This window comes from Hemicordylus capensis, chromosome 16 (genome assembly GCF_027244095.1).
Source record: "Hemicordylus capensis ecotype Gifberg chromosome 16, rHemCap1.1.pri, whole genome shotgun sequence".
NCBI classification, from domain to species: domain Eukaryota; kingdom Metazoa; phylum Chordata; class Lepidosauria; order Squamata; family Cordylidae; genus Hemicordylus; species Hemicordylus capensis.
The window spans coordinates 15,524,025-15,535,422 of NC_069672.1; the positions used below are offsets into that span (position 1 = coordinate 15,524,025).

The window sequence follows — 11,398 nt, forward strand, 5'->3', positions numbered from 1 at the left end:
TCCTCTGTGAAATCTCATTTACTGCTTTTCAGCCCAAAGATGGGTTTAGCATTTGGCCGTGTTTCTGAACACAACGTCAAAGCAGAATCGTTCATAGCAATGGGGGGGGGGGGTGGCGGCTTTGTGTAGAGTGGGCGGGGCGGGGCCTCTTGGAGAAGTGAAAGTGGGCGTCGGTTGGTGCGTTGCATGCTGGGGCGGGAGGCCGCGCCGGCCAATCAGGGCGCGTTCGGAAGCTTCTCTTTGGCTACATAGTAAGAAACGGACGAAAAAGTGAATGAGTGAGCGCGGCGGGTGGGGAGCCCTTTGATCTGGGGTAGCTCACGGGAGGGGGCTATTTGGGGGGGGAGTTGGGGGCTGGAGGGCTTGGGGGAGCCTGGACTGCAGAGAGGGCTTCTGGTTAGGGGGCGGGGGGGGAGGAGGCAAGGAATCGGTGGGGCTGGGGGCTAAAAGAGGAGGAGGGTTGGCTCTGTGGGGCTGCTGGAGGCATGCTTGGGGGTCTAAATGGGGTGGAGGGCTCTGGCTGTGTTGTGCAGCCTCCTGGCTTGTCTGTCGTTTCCCTGTGGGGCCAAGAGCAACGTGGGTGGGGGGCGAGAATAGGGGACGGCATGGAACCCAGCTTCCCCACAGTGTCGTGGTATTTGTCTTATTTCCCCCATGATTCATTCTCAGTCTCAGTCTCTCTCTCTCGTGCACAAACGCACCCCTGGCATTAATTTCCTGCATTGCATCTAGTTATTATTATGATGATTACATTGATATCCCACTTTTTCCTCCGAGGATCTCAGAGCAGTGTACATGGTTGTGTTTATCCTCACAACCACCCTGTGAGGTAGGTTAGGCTGAGAGATGCGTGACTGGCCCAGAGTCACCCAGTGAGTTTTGTGGTTGAGTGGGGATTCGAACTCGGGTTTTCCCAGTCCTAGTCCAACACTCTAACCCCACTGTTTTAAAAACTGCCCCGCCCACACACACACACACACACCCCTTGCTTAAACTAAACTAAAAATGAAAAAAAAACCAACAAACCCCAAATGCTGTAAATGGTCTCTCTGCAGAGGAAGCTCGTCAATTTCTCAGCAACAGTCCATTGCACTCTGCACATCCTTGCCTGTTCGGGATTTCTTTCTTTCTTTGCATCTGCCTGTGTTTATTATTATTATTATTATTATTATTAATTTATTTTTAAAGCACCCATTTTGCTGAAAAGTGTTTCTTGTAACCACTTGACAGAAGATACATTTCCAGTAGCTCGTTGTTTATAATCTGGAAACTCTAGCTAGCACTGAAAACCAAAGAACCCAGCTGCAAATTAAACCCTGCCCTCACCTCAGTCCACTAAAAGTCTTCGCAGGCTGATCCAAGGGTAATCAGACAAATTAATGCAAAGAGCAATATTATTTATTATTATTGTTATTAATAATAATAAAAGGTTTAAACACAGAGCTATCACTTAGGAACTACAGACTACCCCAGAGGCATTTTGAGGCTGCAGCCTCTGATGCTGTTCCCTCGAATCCTGTCAAAGCCCCCGTCAGCTTTTTCAAAGACTCTTCAGACACATTTATCCACCCAAGCTTTTTAACTAGAACTGTGGTTTGAAAACTGTTTTGGTTTCGGTTTCAATTTGCTTTATGTTGTAAAGTGCCCAGAGGCGTGAGTTTGGGGCAGTGTGCAAATATACTAAATAAAGTAAAATAAATTAAAATCAAATCCAAAATAAACTTTTCAGTGTGAATGCAAAGTGGTTTGCATTGGGAGGGTGGATCGTCACCCTACAGTTCTCCAGAGGGTGCTGTTAGGAACATAGGCAGCTGCCATATGCTGAATCAGACCCTGGGTCTATCTAGCTCAGTATTGTCTTCCCAGACTGGCAGCGGCTTCTCCAAGGTTGCAGGCAGGAGACTCTCTCTGCCCTCTCTAGGAGATGCTGCCAGGGAGGGAACTTGGAACCTTCTGCTCTTCCCAGAGCGGCTCCATCCCCTTCTGCTCTTCCCAGAGCGGCTCCATCCCCTGAAGGGAATATCTTGCAGCGCTCACACATCAAGTCTCCCATTCATATGCAACTAGGGCAGACCCTGCTTAGCTAAGGGGACAAGTCATGCTTGCGACCACAAGCTTTCCTCTCTGTTCCCTTGCTTGTCTTTGATTTATGCTGATGGTTTGATGGTTTCCTTCCCCGGGTGCTAAGGTAACTGGCACATCACATCAGTGGAATCTGAATTTGTCTCTTAGGAGTCCTGGACTCTGAACAGGACCAGGAGGGAAGGGAGCCTGTAAAAATGCAATATATTAATCCCAGCACTTAATTTGCCAGGATTAATATATTGATCAAAGGGAAGATCGTCTCTGGCTTTCGAAGCTCTCCGTAGAATCGGGTTCTGGGTCAGAGGGCGTGACTTCCAGGCGTATTTGAGCCCGGAAAACTCTTGCACCAGGATTAAGTTTTAATCTCTCCTCCCGACCAGGGTTTCACCGGTTTGTTCTTGATGCAGGGGGTAAAAGATGGACCGGGAGAACCTGGTACGGCTGCGTCGCATGAATCAGGCCCTCCTTCAGCGGCTCAGGTTGAATCAGGAGGAGCTCAAGAGAAGGACCCCCATCAAATCAGCCCCACTGTCACTGTCGAAGCAAGCAGTTGCCAAGAACGGGGTACGTAGAAGGTGCATTGTGTGACGGTGTTCACCAGCAGACCCAGGCAGTCGTCTATGGTGCCAGTTATCAGGGGGCACATAAACAGCGCCAGAAGAGGCCACTGCCAGTGATTCTCTCTCTCCCCCTCTCTTGCAATTTACTGCACAGTGGGTTCAGAATGGAAGATGTCATCCTGTCCATAGGGGCATCTTTTCACCTCTGAAGTGTGGGAGTTTTGACCCCAGAGTAGTCTAGGAACTCCCTCCCACTGGATCCTCGAACAGCACGGGCTAGGCAGAGAGACACAAATGTTGGGTGGTATAAAAATATGTTAAATAATTTTTTAAAAAAATTGTGGATCATCCAGATGGGGTGGTCATTTGACCTCACGAATGCAGTGCTAAAGTTAAAGCCTTTACTTAAAGCCACAAGGGCTGGTCTTGTGGTAGCAAACATGAATTGTCCCCTCTGCTAAGCAGGGTCTGCCCTGGTTTGCATTTGAATGGGAGAATACATGTGATGTAAGCACTGCAAGATATTCCCCCCGAAATGGGGCCGCTCTGGGAAGAGCATCTGTATTCTTGCATGCAGAAGGTCCCAAATTCCCTCCCTGGCAGCATCTCCAAGATCGGGCTGAGAGAGACTCCTGCCTGCAACCTTGGAGAAGCCACTGCCAGTCAGTGTAGACAATACTGAGCTGGATGGACCAAGGGTCTGACTCAGTATGTGGCAGCTTCCTATGTTCCTCTGCACTTCCCGGCTGGGGTGGGGGGCACCCCACCCCTGAGTGCTACCCTTGCCTGTTGGGATCTGCAGCGGTTCTTTGAGCCTGGGACAGGCTCTGTCTTTGGGACTCAGAATGTTGTTGCGTTCCACCTTTCCCACAAAACCTGTAGCCCAACCCCGCCTAATTACGCAGCATTGAAATAAATACACATTCCTCTTGTATTTATCCTTGCCTCTGCTTCTCTCCCTTCCCTCGGTCCTCCTTTCCATTACATCTGAGTTCAGATTGTAAGCTCCCTGCAGCAGAGACCTTTCCTGGAGTGCTGCATAAATGTAATAATGCTGTTCTTGTCCCAGAAGGAGAACCAAGGCCAGTTGGCAACCAGTAAGGCGACAACGCGGCCTGCGGAGGCTGTGGGGCCTTGGGTGGCTAGATCGGGTCTCGGATGCACCCCGAAGCCCACCATGATCCGAGACGAGCCGGAGAGAGAAACAAGCCTGCAGAGGCATCCGAGCTCTGATTCCCCTGCTGCTGAGGTGCCCTCTGCTGCAGAAGCCAGGGTCGCCGAGGAATCGTTCAAACCAGGGGGCGATGGCAGCTTCCCAAGAGGCCTGCAGAAGGCATCCGCCCCTGTGAGTCATAAAGAGGCGAAAAAACATCTCACTTATCTGCATGGCGTCTCGGAAAAGAATCGGCCGCGGTTTGGAGCGGAGCTGGGCCAGGAGCAAGCCAAAGGGAGTAGCCGGCCGAGGACGTCGTCTGCCCGGGTGCTGCAGACGCCGAAATCCATCCTCCTCACACCCCAGGCTAAAGAAACCAAAGAAAAAACGAAGGTGGGTCTTCGCCTTTGCCGTATCGTTTCAGATGATACGCCTTTGCCGTATCGATTCGTTAGCAACCGTTTTTCGGCAGCTGGGGTCCCCTGAGCTGAACCTGCCCTGGGAACAGATGCAAGGCATGACCGGTCATTTACCCTAGACACAGTCTATATGTCTCCTTCCCATGGAGCATGTAAGTTTTTCATTCGGAGCCGGGTTTCACAACTTCAGCCCACAGGACAACACTTTCTGTTGCAGAAGGAGGCCGGGCGGGTGACGTTTATGTCCAATCCAGAGGAATATACCATCCCTGCCGATGACTGGTCGGCTCGCCCTTTCCTGGGATATGATTGGATCGCAGGTGCGTCAGTCCAAGCCGCCGGGCATCGGATGCAGCTCCGATACGGGTCTGTCCAAACCGTCAGGCTTAGTGTGCTTAATAGGAACTAGTTTCTAGGTCTTTGGAAACGAAGATATAACTCACAAAACTCTCCGCCAGTTGACTAGTGTGTGCTGTGTGTTAAAATGATTTCGTCTTCCAATTCTGGGTGGCTGTTGTCCCTCGAATTATACCAAATGTTTTTAGGTTTTTGTGGTGGTTTTTATTGTGTGTTTTGTCTTTTTAAAAAATTATTGTGGGGCACCTTGAGACAACTACCGTGAAGGGGCAGGGTAAAAATCTCTTGCAGAAATTAATAAGATCGCTAGGTGGAACTTCCATTTTTCAGAAGTACTATACCGCTGAATCTGTATTGGATCCTTGGGGGGAAATGGAGTGACCTTTTTCGTCTTGTTTGGGGACTTCCCAAAGACATCTAGCTGAAAAAACAGCATGCTAAGCCATATGAGACTTTGCTGTAATCCAGAGTGGCTCTTCTGGTGTTCTATATTTTTGATTAGTTGGATGCAGACCTGGTTTTAACGCTGCCGTTTCTTAATTCACTTTATATTTCCATTTTTTCTTGTTACCCACCTTGGACTGTCTTTGTGGGAATGGCGGGATATCCATGTCATTGGTAGAATGGAGCTTACATGGACAAGAGCACTTTACCAGATACTAAGGGAGCAGCTTTTACGGCCTAGTCTCAGACTTGCTTTTCCTTCGCTTCACAGGGCTGCTGGACACAGATTCCTCAGTGTCTGAGAAACCAGACCAGTACTTTTCAGAGCTACAAGACTTCCGCCGGGTGAACAGAGACGCTTGCATTTATGACCGGCGTGCACGGTGAGGACAGGGAACGGGGTCAAAACTTGTGAGCGGGTCCAATGTAGCCCAGCAGAGGGGAGAGGTTCAACCGTGGGTGAACATAGAAAATTGCCTCGTACTGAGTCTGACTCTCCGTAGAGCTAGCCTAGAACTGCCTACTCTGACTGGCAGCATCTCTCCAAGGTTTCAGGCAGGGGTCTTTCCCAGCCGTGCCTGGAGTTGCCGCCAGGGTCTTTCTGAGGCAAAAGCAGGGCTCCACCACTGAACTATGGCCCATCTCAAATTTTAGTTTTAGATAATGTTCTAGATCTCCTAATGCATCTCCGGTCACTGTTTCTCCACAGATCAGAGGCATCGGGTTCCTCGACCTTCGAGCAAGGACTGGGTGCAGATCTGGTTCCCCACCAGTGTACGGTCAGACTCCTCTTGCTCTGTTTTCTGTAGCCCTGCAGAGAGTCCGTCTCCGACCTGCCCTTTGGCAAACCCCGCAGGTTCTCGGATGCTTCTCTGGGGTTCTCCGTGCGGAGAACTAATATGGCGAGAGAGCTGTTGCTGGGGTGTGGGATGCACCCTGGCAAAGCACAATGTCTTGGGTGCATGGAAGATCCACAGGAGACCGGTCTTTGCACCCCTCTGCCCTGCAAACAAACTCTGGTTTTATTCCCTTGGTGGGTTCTGTAATCACAAATTCTATTGCCCCCTGGGGAGGGACAGAGTCCTTCTGTGGAGCAGGGGTCTCCCTGCTGCCCATCCGACATCCTGCTCAGCCCTCCCTCCGGCTTGAGAGTTTCCATCAAGTCAAGGCGTTTCAAGCTTAACCCCTCCGCCTTGAGGACTAGAGGCTTAATCGGGGCTTAAAACCGGCCAGCTGCCCAGTGGAATGGGAAGGAGCCCCGCTTGCCGCTGTAGTGGTTTCTGCTCTGTCTTGCAGGCATCTTCTGCTACCGGTTAAACAAGCGCCTCTTTGCTGTGCCTGTGGATTCAGAGGCTGCCTGTCCCGTCTGCAAAACGCCCAGGACCCAGAAGCCGCTGGAGACGTCGGTGGAGCCAGCCTTTGTCAGGTTGGTACAGAAGAAGTCCGAACTTCCCCGCTCTTTTTGGCCCCAGATAACTAGCAGGATCATGTAGAGAGACCACATTGGGGGGGGGGACCCCCCACTTTCCAGGCAGTGATTTGGTTACCAGACCCGGCCGTCTTTGCTGCCCTCCTCCGGATCTGTTCCGGAGAACATCCGCCATGCTCCCTTCCTCTGTGTTTTTGAGAAACAGTTGAAGAGGCTTTTAAATATTTTATCCGCTGCTTCTCTCTGGTAGGTTTCCTAATTTGTAGCTTTTTATTTTGATTGATTGATTGATTGATTAAGTGCTGTCAAGTTGGTGCGAATCTTAGCGACCCTGTAAGATAGATTCTCTCCAGGATGATCTGGAGAGCATTATTTTTTATTTTAAATAAATAAAATGCATTTCCCCAAACGGGACGCAGGATTCCAAGTGAGGTCTGGCCAGCACAGAACTGAGTGGCAGAGCATTGCTTCTCATGACCCTATGCCTCTGTTAATGCAGCCACGATTGTGTTTGCTTGTTCCGCTGCTGCATCTCACTGCTGGCTCATGTGGTTTACTAGAACACCTAGCTCCTTTCTCACATGTACTGCTGCCAAGGCTGGTCACCTTTCCCCCAGGGGGGGACTAAAGGATTGTGCCTAAGAATCTCAGGGAGAGGTGAACTTGGTTTCTGGTTTCTTTTCAAACCTGCCCCTGTTTAACTTGATTTAAAAAAAAAAAATAAAACCTCAGAGGAAAATGAAACATGAAAATCAGTTTGTGTGGTTCCAGTCCCCTTCAGGATGCTCTGTGTGTGTCTTGCAGGGTCAGTATCCCGAGATCTACTCTCCTGCCTGCCTACAAGCACAAAATCCACCGCAGGAAAAGCTACGAGCCAGAAGATAACTTGGCGTTGCCCTCCGTGAGTTTCTGTCAGTGTCTGGTCCAGGATGCGTTGTAGGGGAAAGAGGTGGTGAATTCCCTCTGCTGATTTCTCACCCGACCCCTGAAAAGTCCATTTTCAATGGGTTCGTAGCTCCGTGGCTGAGCATCTGTTTTGCCTGCAGAAGGCCCCAGGTTCGATCCCTGGCAGCATCTCCCGGTAGGCCTGGGAGAGACTCCTGCCTGAAATCTTGAGGAGCTGCTGCCAGTCTGTGCAGACCATCCTGAGCTAGATGGACCAAGGGTCTGACTCGGTATAAGGCACCTACTTATGTCCCTGTATTCCAAATCTCTCTGGCAGAACCCAACAAGGCTGGATTAATGTCATGTGATAAAAGAAATTGTAATGGGTTATGCTGTGTGGGGGGGGGGGGCGGCGTTCTGAGGCTCCCTCTCCTTGTTAGAGCCCATTGTCTGAGCTGCTGCAATATTGCAGACGTTTTTTACTGCTCGGGGGGGAAGTATCAGTCATAGAATGTTCACAAACAGTGCTGGGTTTTGGCCGGGGGTGGGAATCTCACAAGGGTCTGGGGCTGTGTGGTGCAGAGGCAGGAAGACTGGGAAAGGGAGGGGGACGAGAACCCACAAACCAGCTGGCTGGAGGAAGGGTGACGGAGCGGGCTGAGGATTGCAAGCTCTGAATTAATACTTGGCATTTCCCTTCTGCTCTAACAGCACTGTCTGGCTGGCTGGGACAAGACAGGCCAGGCGTTCAGCCCCACCCTCAGCAGCCTTGACCTTCGTTCGTCCCTGGCGGCCTCCAAGACATCCGGCCATTTGGATGGGGTAAGAACACCGAAAAACCTTTTAAAAAGAAATAGCCCCACACAGAGAGAATAACCTGCAAACTGAGAGGCTGTGAGATCCATTTAGTCGATACGATACGACGATTCTTTGTTCGTCGTATCGTATCGGCTAGATGGGCCAACAGTCTGACTCAGTATGTGGCAGCTTCCTGTGTTCCTAGGTACAGTATCCCTTTTTAAACTCAAGTCTTTAATCTGGATTCCAGAATCTCAGGTCACGAGTGTCAGGCGGAACAAAGACCAACGAACTGCTCAACCTTTCCCGCACAACAGAATTCGAACTCAGCAACGTGTCTCGGCTGTGGGACCACCACAAAGCACCATGCTGCAAAGCAACGTCGAATTAAAATTATTCCATCTTTTATCTCCGGAGCTGTCTGCTTAATTTGTTGGTAGGGAATGGGAGCTGCGTGTGGTAAGGACGGGCCTCCTCCTATGAAAGCCCACCTGGCCAGCGTCCCGTACAGATACATCATGTCACTGTGCAGCTCAAGAAACAACAAGATGGGTTTGATTTTTTTTTTAAATCACCTTTTTTTCTTCAACCTTACAAGCAAGGTGGCATCCACACACTAAAAACTCAGTTTAAAAAACACAGTAACACCATAAAACATTTTTAAAACATTACTTGGTGTGAGTAGAAGGCAGTTTTTAAAGTCATCTTGAATAAAAATGGTTTTGACACGTCTCTGAAAGGTTGTGTTTGAGTGCCAGCAGGCTTCTTGTGGGAAGGAGTTCCTCAGGACCAGAGTGGCATTGAGAAGACCCTGCTCCCCTAACTTCTATTCAGCAAGGGGAGGGTCTCTCCTGCAGACTGAACACAGAAGCAGTGCTTGAATAAGTGCTGTTGTCTTAATCAAAAGATGGAGGCTTCAAAGGATGCTACCGGTGTTCTCTGGAATGCTAGCTGCTGATTGGCTCCTTCCTTGTTGCCATGGCAGCAGGCTTCACAACCTCCACTCCAGTGGTCCTTGCACAGGCTTGTTGGACACGCAGGAGATACGGACCCGCCTGGGGTCCTTCTGTGCTCCAAAGCTGAAGGATTGGGGGGCAACCATGCTGTTATTCTTCAGTTGCAAACTCTGCCTCCTGGGATACATTGGGAGTGCCAGCATACAGCTGGAGTCAGGTAAAGCCCAGCCATCTACAGTTGGAAGGGTGGCGTAGTGGTTAGAGCGTTGGACGCAGAGCGAGGCGGCGTGAGGTGGGATCCCCGCACCGCTACGATGCTCACTGTGTGATTCTGGGCCAGCTGCTACCTCCCAGCCTGGCCTGCCTCACAGGGCTGTTGTGAGCATTCGGGGGAATGTTCGCCCCTATTTTCCAGCCTCCTACTAATCAATGGCTACTAGTTGGTGGCTGTGGGCCACCTCCAGCCTCAGAGGCACGATGCCTCTCAATCCCAGTTGCAGGGGAGCAACGGCAGGAGAGAGGGCATGTCCTTGTCCTCCACTCCTGCCTGTAGGCTTCCAGCAGCACCTGGTGGGCCACGGTGGAAAACAGGATGCTGGACTAAATAGGCCTTGGGCCTGATCCAGCAGGGCTGTTCTTCCGTAAACTAACAGCTTGATAAAATAGGTGCGTTGAGTTGCTTACAAGCAGCCAGAGATGGGGAGGTTCTGATTCCAGTGTGGTCCAGAGCCCTGGGGCAGCCGTAGAGAAGGCCCCGTTTGGGACTGCCATTAAGCAAACCGGTGGCAACCCCAACCGGATCTCCCCCGATGATCTTAATAGGCGGCGGCGAGGTCCATAAAGGAGGAGGAGGAGGAGGTGTTCTCTTAAACCCCGGGGGCCTTAAGCCTTTTTCCTCTCTGCAGGGGCCAGGAATCTCCATTGGAACAGCTGGGGGCCCTGGGTGTGCCTGTGTGAGTTGCACAAACAGGCCCGCATCCGGCACTTTGTCGTCTGGGCAGCGAATGTCTCCGTGCACTTGGAGGCCAGCTCCTACTGGCAAGAGAAGGAGTGCTCCTTGCAGGAATGCGTCAGGTGCACAGCCAAGGACTGTCCAGGCAGTGACCGGAGGTCCGGCTTCCTCCCGCCGTTCCAGGACCGCTTCTCCCCCGAGCCGGACATTCCTCCTCCGTCCCAACTGGACCTGGCATCGTATGACAGCCTCCCCGTGGTGGACGATACCGGAGAGATCTAGGGAGGCCCAGGCAGAGGCGTCTGCTTCCACCAGCGAAGACTCGGGGCCCTGCTGGGGAGCCAGACAGGGAATGCAGCCAAACCCCACAAAGGGCCGCAGAGGAGGGTGTGAGAAGGCAGACGGGCCAGGCGACCTTCCTTGCAGTGGTGGTCCAGGATGGAGACCACAGACCCACCACCATCGCTTGCCACTTGGGGGCCAAGGGCTATGTATCGGGGGCTCAATAAAGGGGAAATTGGCCTGCAGAAATCTCGTCTTTGCTTGCTTCGGCGTGTTGTCTGACATTTTTGGTGAGGAGGGTGTGGGTGGGTCTAATTCTGTGTGTGGTGGACACACAACACAATAACATAGGAAGCAGACCCTTGGTCCATTTAGTTCAGTATTGCTAACTGGGCACAGAGGCACTTTTTAAATATGGTGATTCTCTTTAATATTATTATTATTATCATCATTTTACATTTCTATCCCGCTCTTCCTCCAAGGAGCCCAGAGCGGTGTACTACATACTTGAGTTTCGCTTTCACAACAACCCTGTGAAGTAGGTTAGGCCGAGAGAGAAGTGACTGGCCCAGAGTCACCCAGCAAGTCTCATGGCTGCATGGGGATTTGAACTCGGGGCTCCCCGGTCCTAGTCCAGCACTCTAACCACTACACCATAGCAGGGGGAAAGTAACTGGCCCTCTCTACCCCCAGCCCAGGACCTCCAGCGACTACTGCTGGTGTCTGTCTTACATCCCTTTTAGATTGTGAGCTCTTTGGGGAGAGGGAGCCATCTTATGTATTTATTATTTCTCTGTGTAATCCGCTTTGAAAACTTTTGTTGAAAAGTTAGGTAGGAAGCCCCTGAGAAGCCTAGAACTTGGGCACGGAGGCAAGAACCACCTCTTGCTTGCTCCGCAGTAGCTAGTATCAAAGGTACACGATCCCAGGCCCTGAGAGCTCTGTTCAGCAAACCTGGCAGGGAATACCCATTAATAGACATCTCCTCCCTGAATTTTCTCCTCCCTGATCCTGAGAATCCGGAGAAGAACAAGGCAGACCTTTGGCTTGGTTGCACACAGCTGTTATTACGAAACAG

The 11,398-nt window shown here is 51.1% G+C and overlaps 1 protein-coding gene across 9 annotated transcripts; it reads left to right on the plus strand.

Annotated features, from left to right (window-relative positions):
• The first annotated feature begins 138 nt into the window (after positions 1-138).
• Positions 139-8,538, plus strand: MIIP (migration and invasion inhibitory protein). Of its 9 annotated transcripts, none has more exons than XM_053280591.1 (10): positions 139-251; positions 2,493-2,649; positions 3,715-4,191; positions 4,435-4,537; positions 5,290-5,401; positions 5,728-5,792; positions 6,315-6,444; positions 7,252-7,348; positions 8,044-8,154; positions 8,381-8,538. In XM_053280591.1, exons 2-10 carry the CDS (start codon positions 2,503-2,505, stop codon positions 8,519-8,521), a joined length of 1,383 nt encoding a protein of 460 aa, XP_053136566.1. In that variant the 5' UTR covers positions 139-251; positions 2,493-2,502; the 3' UTR covers positions 8,522-8,538. The 9 variants fall into 9 exon arrangements, with proteins under 9 accessions (XP_053136566.1, XP_053136568.1, XP_053136565.1 ...); XM_053280593.1 differs by having other exon boundaries at positions 209-251; positions 2,466-2,649; XM_053280590.1 differs by having other exon boundaries at positions 245-278.
• Positions 8,539-11,398: the final 2,860 nt, after the last annotated feature.